We start from the raw sequence: 21,827 nt of genomic DNA on the forward strand, positions 1-21,827 counted from the left end.
GTAAAAGAAAATCATTATGAGAAGTGATAAAACTCCTTATATGTTGTTTAAACAAGTTAACAAGATTTAATGTCGGGTTGTCAGGTACATTTTGGCTTCGGATAAATGGTGGGAAAATAAACTTGTTTTTAATGTTGAAGTCTCACTCCTTATTCCAATTAAGAATGAACTTTTCACAAACGAGAAACCGTGCAAGTATGAAATATCAACCTGATAATTTGTTCTAAAATGTCTTTATTCCAGTGGGACAACTAAAAAAGAAGAAATATCTCGGTTTATTGTAGTATGTAGGAGTTTTAACCGTTCAATTGAATATCAAGTATTCTTTGCAAAGCATTTATTGTCTGTTTAGAGAACCGGGGCAGCAATTAGCAACGTTCTATTTCTATCGCCAATTAAATTAAATTTGATTTCTGGATTATTCGACTTCATGGGGAAGCTCACTAGTATAATAATTTGGTAAAAATTATATTTTCTTTTTAATTTTATCTATTTGCATACTAATATTCGAAATATAATTTCTCGAGAAAGTCAAACATTTGTTGTTTTCTGCACATTGCCTCACCGTCCAATTATCGTTTTCCTTTCAAAAACACTATAGTTCGTTACAGGTTACAAACTCCAGATTCTGTTCCATGTCTAGTCTATTTTTATTTCAGCCAGCTAGATGTTATAGCTTGATCAATGAAGTAAAATGCTTCGATATACCTGTAGATATAAATACGCAAACAGTTCATGTCACATATTCTTGCATAATTAAGTTTGCCCACGTACTATACGTTATAGTAAATCGCTTCATTCAAAAAATGTAGGAACGGATTTTTCTTGCTTTATCAAATGTTTTCAAAGGTTTCAACTCTGCCTACTATATCTACTTTTACAGTAATACTACTAGTAACGCACAACTTGACTCTTCACTTTTACAATTTTAGCCAGTGATTCAAACCCATTATAAGTAGACTTTCATATACATATTCCGTTTTCATATTCACTAAATGTCTCTAACAGATAGTTCGATGGAAAAGCAGTTACTTTTGTAAATGCATGTTCCACTTTCTTCGCTATGATACATTAATATGATTCAAGGAATATGAACGAATCAAAATTACGTTCTACTTCAATCTGTTCAGTTTATCTCGTGAATTATTAAAAAGACCATATCCATTACGGTACATTTGATCAGAATCATTTCCCTCTATCAGAATCAATCTCGCTATTGTCTGAGGTCAACCATTTTCGTCTGGCTTCTATAAATTTTTGACCTTTCTGTCCATCATACACACTCTTATACATTTACCATTGAGTGCAGAGCAAATTCAGCGAAACATTTTCATTAACTACATTACCTTGTTCTGTATTGTAATAACTCGCTACAAAAGACTTCTGTATTTGTTATTCCTACAAGTCTGTTAAGACGGATGTCCATAATGAATCTACAAATTATAAATAAGTGATTAATTTGCAATCTGAGACGCTCTACAGATACCATGTTTGAAGGCTTTTATAAAAAAAAAGTTTTAATTTCAAAAAATGATAAGAAAATGTAAAACTGTTCAGAATTAAAATACTAGTGTATGCACGTGTACTCAGTCCTTAAGCAAAATAAGCACTTCCATGTATGCCTTATGCTATAGATGATGAATATATTTTTGTGTACGGGACTGGTGTAAAATTGCAGCTGTATTTTTTTCCTTTCTGACATAAATTGTTCGCGAATCTACGGTGTCTCATAAAATTGTCAGAACACCCCTGCATAACACTTTAGAAATTATTATAATGAAGGCAATAGTTATATATCTTAATACTTTAAAGCATGCGTATAGGCTGAGTTTACAAACATTTACAATGTATTAATGATTTAAATGAGTATTTATTTTCATTTAATCATGCTCATGTCGACTAACAATTTAACACAGATTATTGTAAGGACCGTTACATGAAATGGTTTTCATGCATGGTTAAGGTAACACCAGATAAAAGTGGTTTATCACATGTTTGACGTCGCGGGAGCGTAATAAAGCCATTAAATAAAAATGATAATACACTAGTGTAATAAAGCTTTGACGTCGACGTCGTTAGACGTATAGGAGACGTTGGCGAAATTGACTTTTTATATAGTAAAAGAATGTAGAAGTTTTGATGTTTTAAAAGAAAAAACTACCCTGTGATAAAAAGAATATTACATTTGTGACTTTCCACATTTAATTTATTAAACTCGTTGAATAAAATTAATAAAATGCTCGGCAGAGCCTCGCATTTTATTATTGTATTCAACTCGTTTGATAAATTCAATATGGAAAGACACTCGTGTAATATCCTCTATTTATTGAATGGTGAATTCTATATAAGATCAAAGTATTTGCAAACTAACACTGCAAAGAGAAATTTGTAAATACTCTTTTAAGTTTTTTGCTGGCAAAAGTGAGATGGGTTGTTATTCGTGTGTCACAAATTTAAATGCTGACACAGTTTCAACGCTTATATTACGAATGGCAAGAATTAAGAACGATTCAGTTGAGGAAAGAACAATGTTCTCTTTCTTTTATTATCATGTCTGTTATTCATAACGTTTCATAGGCCGTTTGATTTCTTTCAGTTTATCTTATCTGTGTGAATAATATGTTTTTGAATGGATTTGTAATAATATCTTCAGTTATGGCTATCTCAGTACAATTAATATTGTGTAAAACAGTTCTTAATATTTTACATATAGCACGCAAGTTGTTTTAAGATGGATTTTATAATATTCTGTGCTAAATTGATAGCAGAATGAAAGTCATGGAATGCAAGTGAACTTCTGAGCAATAACCAAATAATAAACATTGTAAATATTTATCTTTTACAATTTTGCATACTTAGATGGACACGTACATTACTTTTGTATCAAATATTTGTTTACAGGGAAATATATACTATAATACGTTACATCTCATCAATTTAATGAAGCATGGCAACTACAATATGAACGAATTATAACAGACGAAAGTGTAAAAAAATCCTTTATTATACCCCTTACCAAGGTCACAGTGTCCAAGGTCAAGATCACAGTTAAAGATGGTGATAGCTCTAGTTGTCATTGTTGTAGATTTACGTCAAATGATCTGATATCGAAAGTGACGAGTAATGTTTTCACAAAAAAATGGCATTAAAGATATTCAATGACCATCTTTCAGTATTTCTTTTTTATTTTTAGATATTAACTTCAAACGTATAAAATCCTCATCAAATGTATTTAACATTCCTAAATATATATATTAAGTTTGTATATAGAGCTACATTCTTAATCTAATATTATGCAGTAAAAGTTGATTGTAAAAAAGCGCCAGTTGTTTAGTGGTAGAAAACATTTATACTGTGTTTACCTATACATGTATACAGTCTCAGCTGTATTAACCCTTATCCTGCTAAATTTCTAGAATGGACTGCTCCATCATTCAATTTGGGCAAAACAGTACCATTTATTATTCGAAGGGGTGTTCACTGAAAATTTACTGGCTGAATAGCAGGCTGATCTTGGTCTGCACTGGTCGCAAAGGCAGAATCACTTGCCGCCAGCAGGCTAAATGTTAACCCTAATCCATAGTACTGTTAATACACATAAACGTGTTAATTGTATGTTTTCATAAACTATATGAAGCAATTGTTTATGTTTATAGATATGAAATTTGGATCTGATATACCTTATACAATTATGGTTGAAACAAGGTATGTTGTTGTAAGATCTGAAATAAATCAATATTCATATATCTATGTACTTAACAAAAATAATCATAATAAACTATACAACGAAACAATAAAGATATAACAAACATGCGAAAGAGCCCGAGTTAATAAATTTTGATTTTGACTTTAGACTTAAAGGCCATCAAACCGTATCATCTCTGATTTTTTGATGAACCATTCAAAATACAGAAACAACCGTAAAATTCTCGGACAGGATTTGAAATCGAAACCTTAAATATTGGGCAATCAAAACTGACCACTTTCAGAAAAGATATAGTGGCAATGGCAGTTACTCTTACTCTAATTTCAATTATCATCTAACTAACGAAATAATAAGTCAAATACTCAACACAACATTTAAACCCTTATCCATGAAGACAGTATAATGTGAACTGGTCTACAGAATTGACAAAGTCGTCAACAGGATAATTGAAAATTAAAACGAAAAGCATTAGTGTAGACTTTGTCTGCAAAGATCCATTTTACTTTCGTAATTATATCACGAAGTATCAGTTTACTTAGTCTAATGTAATATGATTGCCAGACGAGCTGACCGCTGTCCATCTTTCTGAGTGCGATTGCTTCTTCACGTGATAAATCACGTGATAAATGCTTTATGTGACACTGATATTTGCCATATGGGAGACAACAGCGTCCATTTATTTGTACTTATCTGTTAATTTCTTCGCCAGCACAGTTTTTCGAGTCATCTTTTCGATGGTATTTCAGTCATTTTGCCCAAGCACCCCTCTGTGTCTTAGTTAAAGTATGTTGGTTCGTAAAAATAATGTTCTAGTTTAAAGTACTGAAAAATACATCTAATTTAGTTTTTGAAAAGCTTCGAACACTCCACAATATTTAATATTCATTTTAGCTTGAACCTTCAAAAGTATAGTTTATTGTCCTCAGTATGAAATATTCATAATTTTGAATGACTCAGTGACACTTGCACTATCACAACAGACAGGTTTTATTTACTTCGGACTATATATTAGGATAATCATTTAGAACATACTTAAGCACATACTATGTTTTGTGACCTGGTACACGGACCTGTAGGATATTCTTTACAATTAGTCTGACTTAATTTCTGTTTCACGATATTTTGGGACAGTTACAGTCACTGTATAGTACAAATATTTAAACTCTACCGTGCTAGCAAATGATGTTCTAGTTTTTTGCAGTCGTTGGCGTTTCTGTCTGTTATATTAGAACTTTGTTACCCCCGAAAATCGACATTGTTGGCAAGCATATCTTAAGTGAGTAGGATGGTCCTATACTTTTTAATTACTTCTCAAATCCTACCAACATAGTATCTATTGTACCAGCCATTTTGCATGGTGTTCAGTGCCGTCATGTTTAGAAATAATGTTTAACGTATCAGAGAAAGCAATGATCATTAACTACTTGTAAACCTGTTTAAATATGTAATGATTCTGGATATTCATCCGAATACACTATTGCATGTCTCCTTATATAAATTTATATAAATTGCCAGTCCATTGTTTGTACTACAGTGTATTGACTGGTCTATAGTATAACACTAAATACTACTGGGTTAAAGTCAAATGTTGAAGAAAATAAGACAATTTATTTCTGATGATGTAATAAAATACTTCTTGAATGACTTATCGATCAATAGTCAACATCATATGCACTAGGTCCTTCAGTCCTCGGCAAATGGTTTTGACTACTGACCGTCAATTCATTCAATAAGTATAAAATATTAATAGGAGAAATTGTGGAAGAATTGAGTAAATCACGCCAACGGAGTCCTCATATCATGGATCATATGTTTTCCAGACATTCGGCTTTACACGAAATAGTCTTACGAGCCTGTTGCCTGGCGGCGATGTTGTATAAATATTGCATTCCTGAAATATCGACCGAGGCGCCAGCCCACGTCTATATTGATATTTCGAGGGGTGAACACTTTTCATATCACCCTCTCAGGAATGCAATATTTATTTTAGTATACCGGAAATATACATGTATATAAAGGTCAAAACATTTACTGGAAACTCAAGAGAATGAGTTAAATGATTTATCTAACATTAAAAAGTAATCACAAACCAAATAAAAAAGACAAAATGAGTCTTTACTTGTTAGCACTCAGAATTTGTGGCGACTTTACTGTTTTTTAAGCAATATGATAGGTTTAGCCGAGACATTTACATATCGTTGAACCCTATAACAATTATTTATGCGCATATTTCAAGGTTGCGTCAATGCAGAAACTGACAGCAAAACAGTGATATCTTTATTATTTCTAAACGAAACATAAAAGTGTGAGCACTTATTTTCTTAGTTAGTTCATTTCCTATCTGATGATTATAGTTTCGATTCAATCTTTAATAAAAAAAAAATTTTTTGAAAATTTTGGCACGGAGAGCAAATCATTAAAAAAAGAAATAACGGCAGGGTTCATACATACATGCACACTAGAAAAAAGAAATTTATTCGTAAAATATATATAAGCGCCTCGTCAAAATTGATCGTCGCAGTCTTTTAATCAATGCAAAAGTATCACAGGAGATATGAAATATAATATCACATGCGCAGAAAAGCAAAATAGCGCTGATGCGCATATGATATATATTACGGATCATATCGCATGCGCAGAATAGAAAATTACGATCTTACGCATGAGATATAAAATCACTGGGGAATATTATATATTATTCAAGTTAAACTAATGGGATATTTACATTGGGCATTTTTGTGAGGTATAATAATACTGCTTATTGATGTATTTAGCCAATAATCAGTCATCAAAGGGTTTTTCAAAATAAATCTTGGTTCTGTTAGTGCATTATAAATGTCCCTTGGCTTGACGGCTGTCATGTTCATTATAAATCATTTGTCATAAACTGCCGCGAAATGTTTAATCCTTATCAAATTGTCATCAGTCCATTTATCATTAATTTTTTTTTAATGAATTAAATGCTTGTATATAAGCCTCCGTTTTCGTGCATTGATATATGCTTTTGGTATAGTGGTTTCGTAAGGTAAAGGCATATAAATATATAACTTAAACACGACATTAGGTAGAATCACTGGCACCAGATCAGAAAGAAAATGCCTCCGTACGTGTTATACCCTACCCCCTAGGTATTCTATAAGAACCATGGTCGTGAACGGGAAAATACACTAACCCGTTTCAATCGCGCATTTCATACCTAAAACACGCAGTTGGGTAAATGTGTACTATGGATATCAAACAAGTGGTCATTTATCTTCCATTGTGTACCAGTCACATTTTTCAATACATCTTATCTTAAAAAAACAACGCGTAGTTTATAGTAATTTCAACATTACACAAAAAACTTGCTTGAACTTCCCTGGTGAAGTTCCGTTCTAGATTACAAAACCATTCTGATTGGCTGTTGTAAAAATGTATGTCAATCGTCATTTTACTACACGTGTCCGCTAAAATGTGAAAATGCAGCAAAATGTGCAAAATGAATAAAATATACAGAACAGATGCAGACCAATGTACGATTTCAAATTAAAGATCATATACAAGATGAATTTCATTCATCATTTCGAGTTTTAGTGTAAAACTGTGATTTTTTTAAAATCTGTTTTTGTTTGTTTACGTTTCGCCAAACATGTGCGCACTGCCGTGACCTCTAGACCGGATGTTCATTAGGGAAGTTCAAGCAAGTTTTTTCTGTAACGTTGACGAAAGCATAAAATATGTTGATAATCTCAGCAATATGGAATATTGAGACAATGTGACTGGTGCACGATGGAAGATAAATTATCGCTTGTTCAATATACTAGGTACACATTCACCGAACTGCGCGTTTAAGTTGAGAAATGTACGATTGAAATGGGTTAGTGCACTTTCCCGTTCATGACCATGGTTCTTATAGAATACCTAGGGGTAGGGTATAACACGTACGGAGGCATTTTCTTTCTGATCTGGTGCCAGTGGGTAGAATAGTTCTGCTTAAATTTCGACGTAGATATTTCAAAATGCAACTGCCCTAAGTATTGTTTAACAGTTTAACATGGTGAAACAAATATAGTAATTCGTTAATTTTTGACGACTGAACTTTTGTTTATATATGAATATATATATTTTTCCTCATTCAACGTTCTAAAATGTTCTTTCTGTTCATATTGAAATTAGTCCTGGACATAGTGTCACCTGTAAGATCTGATTAAATAAAGAAAAAGAATAATGAAACGAAGTGAAGACTCGTATCACGTAAATTACTGTCATTATACTACTGTTAAAAATATTATGGACTGAAATGTCAATATCTTAAAATCTGACATGAATAAATTGTCACATAACGTAATATAATTGAGTGATGCTGAAAGGGTGAACATTAACACTTCAACGAGATCATATTAATCTTTTCAAATGACCCATTCTGAAATGAAAACATAATTTGCAATTTTTTTATTTTTTTTCGTTTTTTTTTCTTATCTTTTTTTTCACGAAGATAAAAAGTGAATGAGAAGTTGTTTTTACATAGTAGGGTTTGATGTATACACGATACGTATTAGAAAGTACGTTTCAGCTTTATTTTGCATAATGATGTACATGTGTTCATTTATCAAAACGTCATATAATATAAAATTTAAAACATACAGTTACATATAAAAGTAGAGTCAATCACATACACTTCCTTTTACTGAATATATAATGACCTCTGCTCTTTCCTGAGGAATGGGAACTTTCTCGTTATCACTCCTGAAATATCTCAATTTCTGTCCGTTTTTCAAGTTAGAAAATTAAGCTCGTTTCTTGAACAAACGGATTAAATAATTAGTTCAAGGTTAGCTGCCGTAGGCTGCTAGAATTTCATCCGGTAAAGAAGAAATTATTACCACTTTCGATTTTTGTGGTAGTCAAGACTACATGTATACTATACAAGGGCCATCATTGGAAGATCCACAGGGCAAGCTTTATGCTGACCGTTTTTGTCAGGGTTACATTATTGTACACCCATTAAATGGCTTGCCGGTCAGTAGTCAAAACTAGTAGTTTGACTATTGACTAGCAAACCATTCAACAAGTGTTATACAACATTGCATTAGAAATAATTTTTCACAGTTTCATTTTTGTTTTTTCATTTTTGACATATTAGCCCAGTTTACCTGTGTCGAATATGAGGCGGTCAAATAGCACAAAATATTGATCGTCGATTTATACCAGGCGTCATGTAATGGTTACAGTAACATACACTATTTACATCTACTACAATAATTTTCTATTCTGTTTATGCTATAATTCAATGATTTGTTTGTTTGTTTTATTTAAACAGTAGTTTAGCTGTAGTTTAGTCATGTAAGGGCGGGCATATAATCTAACTAGTGTTCCAGGATTCTGTAATAGTACTAACCTGTTCTTTCCAACTTCTCCACATGATTCAAAGGTAGATGACGAAATGACTCCTTTTTTCTAAACTTTAAGACAACATACACCTTCCTCAAGGAACGAACCCCCGATCCCGCATTCCGTATATCTGCTCTGTCCCTACTGAGTTGTGCAGGCGGCTTATCATTCAATGATTGAAGGTGGTCTGCAACTCTATATGTGATAGAAACATAAAGCCAGTATTAACTGTTTATCGTAAACATTCCGATAAGCCTGTAACTGTGAACGTTCAAAATAGATATAAGCGAGAGGAAGGTATCTAAAATGTTTACAACAATTTGTGTACATAGACAGTGAAACACACACCAAATGACGTAATTTTATTATTGTCTAAATCCGTCACTTGAGGCTTAAATTTCATTTACCGAAAACCTTTGCCTTCTGCATAACAAGCTTGTTTTAAACAAAGCAATAAAACGTTTTATGGTGGTCGTGAAAGACGCTTTAGAACTTTGTTGAAATATTCTGTCGGAAAAAGTATAACATCTGGTTGATGGTTGTCATTATTCGAATCAGTTTGTCAAACTATAAAACATTTATTTTATAACCTATTGAATTCAATTCATTTCAACATAAAAATTATGTTATTTTGTACGACGAGAAATGACCCAAGTCAGTTAGTTATTCCCTCTATCTTACATTGTATTTTCGATTCCCGAGAAAATATGGTTTGTCCGCATTTCTATTACTTTAATGTCAACAGGATCACACCATTCGTTATTGCTCGTTTGATGACCATTGTATGTATAAAAACTACTTAGATATTTTCTATTTTCATTTGTACCCTGTGTAATATAACTCGAAATCCCGAGAAATGTCTTTGGTGCCCTGAGTGTATGGAAAACATTTTTGTTTTATTTTTATCGATACTTAAATACATTTCTCTATAGATAGGACCCTGAACTCAAAATCACGACAATTTAAACAAAAACAATGTTGAATGAGTAACGGGTTACCTATTCTTGATTCAATGATTTTAGTATGCAGAACTAACGCCTTACGTATTCATATTATATAATATGCCCTAACCATTAACAATGGGGCGGAGGGGAGCATATAGCGTGACCTCTGTCCGTGTCCGTCCGTCCTTTCGTACATAAAAGGTGTCCAACCTATACCTGTAGCCTTGTTGTACTATGTGGGACATTAAAATGACTTGGCACAAATGGCCACCATAAAAAGACGGCGTGTTGCAAGCAAAATCAAGACCCCTAGCATAAAGGTCAATGTCATATTTGAAGGAGACATACTAAGATCATTCTGCTTGTCCGCTCTATAGCTTTTTTTATGCATGCATGGATATTCAAATCACTTGGGACAAATATTTAACATAACAAGTTGACGTGTTGCATTTAAAACCTATTCCGCTAACCTAAAGTCAAGGACACACTTAAGGTCGAAATTCTCCTTTAAAGGACGTCAAGTCAAAATCTAAAACTTAGAGTCACAGCTCAAAGGTCCAGATCACTCTTAGAGGTCAAAGATGTTGTCTTTTTTACCGTCTACAAGCAAAACAAAGGGTTGTGAAATTGAATCATTTAATGATGAAATGAATATTTATGATATTTTGTCTTTTTCAGTATAAGTTCTATTTGTCAAAGTGCCGTAACAGGGCTTGCGCTTTTATGTCTTAACATCACATGGCGGGGCATTCGTGTCCTATGGACACATTTCTAGTTCTATCAATAGTGTGGTCTTTCTCAAAATCCCACGATAGGCAAATTGTTTCAATGTTAACCACATCTAAAAACAGCGAAATAATTTTCGAAATCGGCTCAGAAATAAGCAAGTTAGGAGCATTTCAATATTTTATCAGAATGCCAGGCATTTTGTTTCTCACGGATTTTATTTATTTTAATTTGTACAGTTTTAACAGGCCGTCAAACTCTTCTAACAAAACAGTTAGCTACGGCTTATTTGACATTCGAAATTTCGATGTAGATTTTATTGTAACAAACTTTCAGTAGGAAAGAATATTTGAATTGGTTATCATTAAATTGTCAATATGAAACAGTTCCATAGATAATCACATACACAGTTACATTTTCAAGAGTTTATACAAGATATTGAAAATATTTGTATGTGGTTATACTAACATAAACGTTGCTTCCTACATGTTCTATATAACTCGAGAACATGTTTCATCTACATTATAGTGAAGGTGCTTTTATTCGTTTTATTTTCTTTTTTGTTCTGTAATGTAATTGTGTGCTCATTTAATTTCTTGTTGATTGTCGTTTTATATGACTTGTTCATTGCATGGTAAAATTTAAACAATTACAAGTGGAACAATTTGATTTATAACCATTGAAATTGCAAAGTTTACTTTTAAATTCGACATTCCTTTCAAATACTTCGGAACAGAAAATCAATTAAATGTCTTTTTTTCCCTGAGATATGTAATAAAACTGTTGCGCGCGTGATGTGGCTGTCTTCATATTTCATTTACAAAAGTGCTAGCATCGACATTTGAATGCAGCAGGCACGCCGAAATAATGGAAGATTCAATCAACCTTAATGGAAATGTTTACGACATATTAAGAAAATCTAGTCACGCATTACGACCAAAGACTGAAGCAAAATCCCATCTTGATGCTTCCTTTAACTCCTTTAATACATTATCAAAGTCAGCTCAAGGAAGATTGATTGTGTATCTCGCTACTTTAACGTTATTAAGTCGGATGAAAAACGTTATTTTTTGGCATTACTTAAGAAATGTTAAGAGCGGAATGGCCACTGGAAAACACAACGGCAACCTTAAGAACGTGAGGAATTTAACAAAATACAGTCTGTTGGATGTCGTATATGAGCGTGCTTTTCTTACAAAGACAGACTTTATACGAGTTCTTAATCTAAATGAAACAGGCTGCGTAGGTCTGGATAAAAGACAAGAGGTTGTTTAATATAATGATAAAAAAAACGTTACACCAACAATACCCCACCAGGAGCAGCTTTTTCGTCTATCTCTTCGTGTCCTTCATTATGTTGTAAATGTTTATAAATTACACACACTTACTACACCAAAGTATATAGTGATAATTATTTGCGCTCTGGAAGCTATTTGCGTTCTGGAAGCTGGCTGCTACTTTTTATCATTATAAATATCTATAAGATTTTGAATATTCAAAATATAAAATACATTATGCAAAACTACATCTGACAGAAATATCACATTGAAATATGAGTCCATAGAAACAAATAGTCCATTTCTTTAGATTGACGCATATTTCATTTACAGTTCTTAAGCAAGTATCTATAAAATTCGCAAAGAAAAGTGATGCAGTCTTGGAAATTATCATGCATATTATGTATTCCTGATTATCTTTTGTGATAGAAAGGTTTCAAACATTCTTTTTCTATCTCATATATCATGCAAACATGCACCTAAATCTGAATAGCATTTTCAACGAAACCGTGGCGGTCTCGGCTGTTTTATTTCTGTACGTTCTTGGATAATTTATCATCAATAGTAAATTAAATTTGGTACAGAAAGAACATCAAAAGTGCACACACAATAAAATATTTTTGCGCGACCTCCGGTCCATTCATAGATAATTTGGTTGTTATTAAAATTTATGTAAGTATTTCAAACAAAAATATTGAAACTGGACATGATCTTTCAGTATTCGAAATGTTGGATAAAAATGAGAGTAAGGCCAGACAGACGAGACAGGTCCCTTTCAACAGTAAGCTAACTACATAAACCTATACACGTGACTATATACTTCTAGTTAACACGATTTGATCAGTACTCTTTAAAGAAAATACTTACTTGGTAATAAGACTTACTTATTATTTGAAATATAATTCTAAATTTTAATTAGCTAGTTCGAATGACAGCATAAAAGCATTTTAAATTGTCTAGAAACGGATGCTTCTGAAACGTATGAAGGAACGTATCAAGGATGAAGTATACCTTGTCATTAGGGTATATTCATATTTATTAAAATGTAACAATTCAATAAACTTCGTGTAAGTAACTGCTTTAACTGATAAAATTTCATGTTTGTTTGTCTCTGTCCCTTCAGAGGTACAAGGATATATGTAAAGCGTTTCAGCTTATTTTGTTTTACTCTTATGCAAAAAGGTCAGCTTAGTTCCTAATTTTTTAAGTGTATGTCACGGGACTCATGTTTCAGTAGTAACACATTTTCTCTCATTTTAATTCCAATATATATAATAAAGGCTTCAGTGCCATTTTCTCTATAACTTAAGAAAAGTATGGCTGTAAATATATGATAAAGATATCAAACACGTTGTATGTAAAACGGCATGACGTCATTAAAACGTTTAACGCAACAATGTTTTGTAGTGTTTCTGTGGTAATACATTCATTATTTCAGCATTATTTAACAATTTAGCATCGGATTGGAGACAGGTTATGTAAATTGTCCAGAAGAATCAGTATACGTATTTAGTTTGTCGTAAATATTGCTGTAAATTCTCACTTATGTTTCCGACTGGACATACGCACATTCAAATTCTTGCATAAAAACTACTTTTTTCACTGGATCCGCCCATGTATTAACGGGAGAAAAATCGTGTGCAAACAAGGCAATTCACGTGCTGTTAATACCCGATTTTATTTTTGAAATGCTTTCCCAGGGACGTATATGTAATTCTGCGCAGATTGACATGTGGTATCTGCATCTTTTTTCTTTCATAAAAACCTCTTCTTGAAGCATTAAAGATGCAATTTAAACCAGAGAATGTTATACTGTATCAGTAACTAACGCCAAATGCGCTGCCCTCAACACTGTTCGTACTCGTTTCTTCCCTTGTTTACTCCCCTTTTAGAACTCTGCGTCAATTCAGATTTGTAAACAACCGTGAATGTTAAAGAATCGCGTGTTTACCTGTGCGATTCTTTGTTTTTAGGTGTCATATTTATGATTTTGGTAAGTATCAGTCAGTATGTTTTTAACTAATTTCCCGAAGAATTTATATAAACAGCTTGGAAACTTGACACTACGTTCGTACTCATCCGTATTTCAACTTCGTGTCCGTACTCAATATAACTCGAATGTAAAGTTATTATTCTTGAAATTGTGATCGAGTCCACCAAATTGTAAAATGATATGAACAATTATTGGTAATTTTATGTTTGTAATAATGAGAGATAAAAAATCGCTTAAAAACCTTCAGGATGTGCTTTTGATAGTGTTGTTTATTTCCGGGCCCTGGATACGGATATTTAAAACATGTTTACCGTTTCCAAGAACAACTGGAATGGTAAATAACAAATGTACCGGAATCGTCAAGTCATCACATATGAAAACAATACATAAATCGTCGTGAAATATATTTTTATGCAAGAATAGCGACAATACACGTTTGTTTTGTGTATTAACGTCTGCAGAAGCCCTTGGGATATGTTTGTGACCTCGACCTTCGGTCTCGGTCACAAACAATCCCGCGGGCTTCTGCAGACGTTAATACACAAAAAAAAAAACGTGTATTATCCCTACATTAATGTTGTATACTACTTCCTTTTCTGAGTAATGTAATATGTTAAGTAATTTTGTGAAAGCATTTATTGTAAAATATAAGTCAGAAAGAGTTAGACCACAACAAGTCTGTCAAAAGCTAGATACAAATTAATTACGCATTTTAGAACATGTTCTTGCACTCTCAGTAACAATCGTTTGAATACGATTTCAGTATAATACGTCCTGTCTGTCGTCGTGCTCAACTTTGCATTGTTAAGTATATATTGCCTTAAGACATTCTCCAGCCTACTTGTGTCAAGATTTTTTATGTCAAATAATGACACAACATGTAATTGATAATGTAGTCACGAATATCATGCTGAGAGCGAACTTGATTAGCAATGTCGTGCCGCATGCAAGAGGAAGGACATTGCTTCCACTCAAACTGCTTTCGATTCAAAGGATCAGATTATGCACGTAAATGATATTTTAAAAAAGCTTAAAAATACTGAGTAAACAGTTAAAGAATTCGATACAATGGTTGAATACGAAATGAAGCCACACATACATTGTTAGCAGATGCTTGGTAAATGTTGCTCAATGAGGCTAATATACTAAAATCTCAAACGAAATTGAAATAAAGTTATTTAAACACGTTAACGAAATGTAACTGCAATTTTGATATATTTTCACACGTCCTGTCATACATATTTATTCTTACATTTCGAGAATTTCACATTCGTTCGTGGGAATCTTGCTTTAATACATATTCCACTGTCAACCCTCATAAGACCTAAAAGACTGTTTTCAATTTTCTATTACTTTGGTAAATTGTCTCCTTGTGGCTATACAGCTTTATTTAATTTGCCTCGGTATATTGTACTTCTACAACTGTATTACTGCACCAGACATCTGCTAAATATAGAACTGTCTCAAAGGATAAAGGAAGCCTGCAATAACCGTGCAAATACGGTAATTACAACATTTATGTACGTCATTTTCAAACATACACATGAACTCAGAATTCTGATGAATTTTATATATTCATTAAGTTGTATAATTCAGAATTTATGATAACTATTGATTCTGATAATTGTACATTTTCATACAAAGGTACATTAAAACGAAAACAAATAATGTATTCAAGTGCAGTCACTGGGATCTTGATTAACTATTGAAGAGCTATTGCACTATGATGAGGTGAATGTGCAAGTCTGTGGGCCTATATTGGCCTTAGTGAAAAAAGAGTACAATCAGTTTACCTGTAGTCACTACTCGTCTATAATTTCTAGATTTAGTACAGCACTTTTTCTATTTTTTATTGAAGAACAGATGCTCGTTCAAGTGGTTTTACAAGAGTGAAGCGTTTGGGGTTTTTTGTTGTTGTTTTTTTTTTTTGTTGTTGTTTTTTTTTTTTTTGTTTTTTTTTGGTGATTATCACTCTCTGTGGAATTCAGGCATGTGCGTCTATTTTAGCCTAGTTCTTTGTGAATAGCCAATCTGTTTGTTTAAAGAACACATATAAAAACAAAGCCACTTTTTCATGGAGAGGATTTTTATATCTCAGAAATTCCAAGCCTGAAACTGTGGAGAGTTTTGAAATTATTGTACCGAAATAACATGCACTTAGTTGTATATACCGTGTACAGTATGTCGAAACGTGTTAAGTGTTCAAGATACACACCTCATGCCAACCTTGCTTTTTTGCCTGCTCATATTTAGTGTCAAATTAATATATTTGATGAAATAAAGGCGCATGATGCATTTATTCCGCATTGTAGGCACATACATTGTTCTTAGTTTGCTTTCTAGGTATACTGATGTCCACCTCTTAAGTATACCAGTAACTTGTTTTAAATGCCGTTTGAGTTTACAAACACTCCTAAGATCCACTGTCAATAAATTATGCCTTTTTGATGCAACAATGTAGCAACTTGCTACTGATGTAAAATAATAAAGTCTCTAACTTGTCTCAATAATGTATTTTTACGGAAGTGTGTATGCACTGTTTGCCCTTCAAATATGACTTTTTAATTCAATTGTACATTATGAATAAAAATGTTCCATTAGTGTTTCGTCCTTTTAGTTACTGTTCTAGCCGTTTGTGTTTATGCATACTTGTGTACAGCCGCTTTGTACGTTGACATACTCGCACTGACGCATATATGGGTGACCTTCTCGCATATCAGAGGTCTACCATGGTTCCCCGGTTCGTCCTGAGATTTTGACGAACTTCTGACATATAATAATGTCTTTAAAGTGCGACAGTCTTCTTTTAAAAGTGGTGGCTTTTTGTTGAACTTTGGCCTTGCTTTGTATGAACGTTGGTACTGTAAGATTTGTTGGGTTTTACTTATCTCAGATGGTGTATTGGTATGAATGTTTTCTGTCTTTGCTTTGTATGAACGCTGGTGCTGTAAGATTTGTTTTTTTATCTTTCAGATGGTGTATTGGTATGAAAGTTTGTTTCTGTACACCGTTTCCTTCCTGGTACAAACACAAGGTATAGATCCATGTAAGTATACACACGTTTCCTTCCTCATTTGTCAAGATTCTGGTATCAGGATTGATTGGATATATTGAAAAGACAATGCCAGTACCCTTATCATTTGCCTGGTGTTCACGTGCACAAATATGACTTAAATACCATTTATATATTTCTCTAGTAACTATTATTATTAAACAATTGTTTTCCTCTTCCAAGTAGCGATTCGCATCTGACCACGTGACCAACATATCTTCGTATTGGATACACGATAAACCGTATGGAACGATTCAAAAACTTTGATTCGGATCTCCACGTTAACTAAACGATTAATTCTCTTAACCAATAAATGTATCTAAACAAATATCAAGCTCAACAAACGCTTAACGCAATGTTTCTGTTTACATTTGAAAAATGGGACAGTGTCCGAGTGATTGCTTCGTTTTACTGCGAAAAATATGCACAGAATAGAATTATTATTTTAAAAAGTCCCGTCAGCACGTTATATATTTAAATTAGTATCCATCCGGAATTCATATTGGACTCACCTGTTGACTCTTTCAATATATTTGGAGTGGGAACACGTTCAAAAATATCACCGTATCTTAAATAACCTAATAAGATTCTATATAGATGTCATTGAAATGACTAAACAAAAAAGGCTGTATTATTCGCGCTGTATTTCTGTGAAATACACTGAAAGCATTGTTGATTTTGTCTAGTTCCCTTTTGCAATCGTTATCCCAGACTACATATTATTTGTTCAGGTTTACTTAGTAATAAATGACCACCGTTCGGTCTGATCAGTGCTTACACAGATGAATTAGCTGTCTTTATAGAAGTGGGCGGACATGGGCAAGGAGTGAAATTGTCTGCATGTGACGCAAGTAACGTGGACCACAGGACAAGCGACTCTTGTGAAATCCTTCAATATTTGCTACATGTACAGACCCTTGCGCATGTCCGGACAGGTCTGATTAAGGGTTAATCGCTGATCTGCAATACACCTGTAGACACTTAGCTGTACAGTTTTTAGATACATACGAATATGAACCCGTAATTCATCCTACAGATATGTTTTAACTATGTTCAACGTTGTTACGTCATTTGTTGTCGTCAACGACATTGCACTGTTCAGACGACGTCATAACGTTATTTTATAATTTTTTCTTTGAAGAAGGATTCAAGCCAAACCATATAAGAAAAATGTTCGAATAACTTTTAGATATTGGACTTCTTCTCTTTGGGTGTAATACTTTTATTTCAAGAATTTCGTGCATCGTCTAGTCAGTTATTGTCTGTTCTTAATCTTGACACCCCAGAAGCTAGTTGAAATAGGCAACTAAATTCTTCGTCTACGCGTACACGTACAAGTATTAAATCGGAGCTTCTCTGTGGCTTGCATGATATTACCAAACGACGTAGTTTGCTGTTTTCGAGGTACATTTTACGACTTCCCTTGATCTTTTAAGCTGTCGTCAAGGGTTATTTTCTGTTAAAACTCTCAAAAGGTTTTACAGTTGCTTTAACACTATATTGCGAGATCTTCTTAACATATCTAGAATGAAAACAGAATGTAAATTTCGTTCGTATTTAGAAACTGTATCTTAAATTCATATGCACAGAGAGACATTCACATTAAAACATGCTATCAGTCATTATTTTATTAGGGGCTATTCTAAGGAATACTACATTTAATTTCATTGCAAGGTTACTCTTCATTATTTCTATTCGTATATATGTTGTTAATGGTTATCTCAAGAAGAGAAACATAATTTTAGAAATTACAGCAGTGTTTCATTAAGACTATGATTTTATATAACTTAAACAGAGAGACTAATCTAAACCTTTATTGTTTGAGACTAAAGTCGATATTAATTAATTAATGGGAGAGGTTCAAGAACATCAGGTGCGGACGTCATAATCTTTGTACTTTTGACAATTATGTAACATAATCGTAGCATAAGAACTGAAAATGCATTTGTAACCTGACAACTTGTAAGCTTCCTTGCAGCCAATGGCTTATTGTTGACATTATTCAGAAAAGTGTGCATTGGGTTGTCCGCCATCAACCACCTTAAATCAAGCAAGTCATTTAGAGTCAAATATTTGTCATAATTTAAAATATTGTCATCTTGTGACACTATAAAATAATTTAACTGTTTATAATTTGTCATAAAAATAGCCAGAGCGGCTTGTTTGATCTTTATACATTTAGGAAGAATTAGAAAGATATTATCTGATATAGTATTGGTTAGTGGCACCTGACCCAGCTTGTTTAAGATAGGCTGCCACTGCGGCCATTGTATTACAAGGAGTTGATGTTACAAGAGAGCGTTAGGTTTATTCATAAAATCGTACATTGTAGAAAAACTGTTGGTTCTCTCCACCTCTCAGTAACCGAAGTCAGTCAATGGGCGTCGTATTTCATTTTGCATGGCGAGATATTGCAAGGGATATTCCATTATTGCCAGGTTAACATCATATGTTGTTCACATATTACTTGGGCGAGAGGTGTATATTTGAACACATTACAAAACACACCGTACATATATATTCAATGTATGGTAACAAATGTTTGATTTGGTATCTTGTACAGCAATAAATCATTCTGAACGCTTAGATAAAGTAGATAAAGACGGCGATGTTGTAGAAGCAATCTTTTGGTCAAATTTCTTTCTATTGTCCTTTATATCAGTTTTAAATTATTTTAGAAAATCTGTAGAGCGTTTCTGTAGTCGTCCCTTCAGGATTATTCTATAATGCTTCGTACAGAGACTATGGAATCCAATCCACTGGAGTAGAAATAACGACTGTCATAGTTTTAAGATTGTCCAAATGCCTGTTTAGATGTATGGCTAGATGAAACACCACATATTGTTACAAAAATTATGGAGAAACTGGAGAAGCATGTTCTGACAAGTTCTCTAAAAATGGTTTAAAATCTTTTCTATATAGAATTTGAAGTTTGCTTTATTCCCTTTGTTGCAAATTCAGATCTCATACATTAAATGATATTCCAGTTCAAATAAATAACGCAGCAATGAAAATCAAACTTAATGAACTTCAGTTTCGTATGATCATAAGTAGCACAACCACCTACACCCATAGGTGCCATATATGTAGGACAAATCTTTATCAAAATAAAAAGTTTAATTTTTACATGACTTTGCTTCCTAATAATAATACGGTTAAACATTTGGAAAGACATTTCAAACTTGGCTCATGTTAGTGTTAATGACGGTAGACTGACTTCAGAGATCATGAAAATGATATTATTAATAACCATAAGAGCGTTTCCTGTATTCCATCAAACCGATATTTTTTTTTTGTAATTTAACAAACTTTTATAACAAATACTTGGTAATGAGTTAAAACAACAAAATGTTTTGTTCATGTTTTAATTTTCTTAACACTCATGTCTTCATAAGCCAAAACACTGTTTTCTGTGATATGACACTTGTTTTCGTTTAAAGCGGTGCTGCCTAATCTTTGAAATCTTATTGAGTAAGCTGTGCAATAATGAGACACGTGCGTGACAGCAACATCAAAGCCATTGCAGTATATCGACCGTACATGCAAAATGTAAACAGCAATTACCTGTTAATGTATCCGCCTGTTTTAAATTTTTCAGATCAGATAAATAAGACATGTAATTGAATATAAATCTACCGTCAAATGTTAGGTTACAATATCCGTGCTGGAACTTTTTGAACCGTCTGCGTATAAATGTGTAACATACTTGCTCAGCTCATATTGATAATGCAATTACGGCTGGAATTAACATATAGGACAAAGCTACTTACTGATATAGATATGTTAACAACACACGTTAGTCTGTGTTTTCGATTACCATATTGTTTGATACACACACATGTTTATGCACATTATACGCACAATATGCATTTTACACAAGATTGGCCCCTGCAGTCAAGCCGGCATATTGTTTTTTAAGTTCGTTTTTTAGATAAAAGTTTTCAGCATTGTCTAAAAAATAGCAGATTCGTATGACCAGAAATACTCTTACCAGCATCAAATTTTGCAAAAATATGAAAACTTTGTAGAAATAATAGATTGTAAACATGGTTAATCTTATTGAAAAACTACTAGGAATATTAGCTGCGGGTCTGCTAATTATATGAAACTGCATTTCATTATGAGTTTTAAAATCAGAAAATAAATTAAGGTATGGTTTCTATGGCTCATAATGAGTGCGGGAATGCTGATACCCTTGAGAAAAACTTGTTGTAATTCAAGTTGCAAAAAAAATGATCCTAAAGAGTTCCAAATAATTAGATTCTCAAAGAAATTGAATATTCTCACCGCAGTAGCCTGTAACGAAACATTTTTTAATTTGTCCTTGACAGAAGCGATTTTTATCTTGCGATCCGACTTTCTGTCGGCTGTTAGCAAGGAATCTGAAATTATTTTATTTTTATTAGATGTAATACATATAGTTCCACACATAACGCGAGAATGACTTTTTTCCGTCAGAATAGAGACATTTTATCGATCGGTCGGAATTCGTGTTTGTATTGTAATGCCCTCAGTTGTTTTTACGAGTTTGAATTGGTATAACACATTATAAATCACAATTCTAGACAGGCCATTATTTGTCTGTATTTGAGGAAATGAAGACAAATAGGCGTGTTTGTTTTAAATTTATCATCCTACTCATTTTTCCCCTTCCTGATAATATTTTTACATGATATATATGAAATCAGTTCCTAAAAGAGGAAAACAGGAAAAGAGATTTTACGTGGAGATGAATTGAAAGGCTTCAATGTCTTTTTAA

The 21,827-nt window shown here is 33.0% G+C and overlaps 1 protein-coding gene across 15 annotated transcripts in view; it reads left to right on the forward strand.

Moving 5' to 3' along the window:
• LOC123551877 (suppressor of lurcher protein 1-like) overlaps nucleotides 1–21,827 on the forward strand; it is a 377,473-nt gene that overhangs the window by 268,675 nt on the left and 86,971 nt on the right. For all 15 annotated transcript variants that reach the window (XM_053541411.1, XM_053541412.1, XM_045341120.2 and 12 more), the window contains one exon: nucleotides 16,990–17,062. In XM_053541411.1, coding sequence (XP_053397386.1) covers nucleotides 16,990–17,062 — 73 coding nt within the window. The remainder of the gene's footprint in view (nucleotides 1–16,989; nucleotides 17,063–21,827) is intronic.

Source organism: Mercenaria mercenaria, chromosome 4, assembly GCF_021730395.1.
Source record: "Mercenaria mercenaria strain notata chromosome 4, MADL_Memer_1, whole genome shotgun sequence".
In the NCBI taxonomy this organism is placed as follows: domain Eukaryota; kingdom Metazoa; phylum Mollusca; class Bivalvia; order Venerida; family Veneridae; genus Mercenaria; species Mercenaria mercenaria.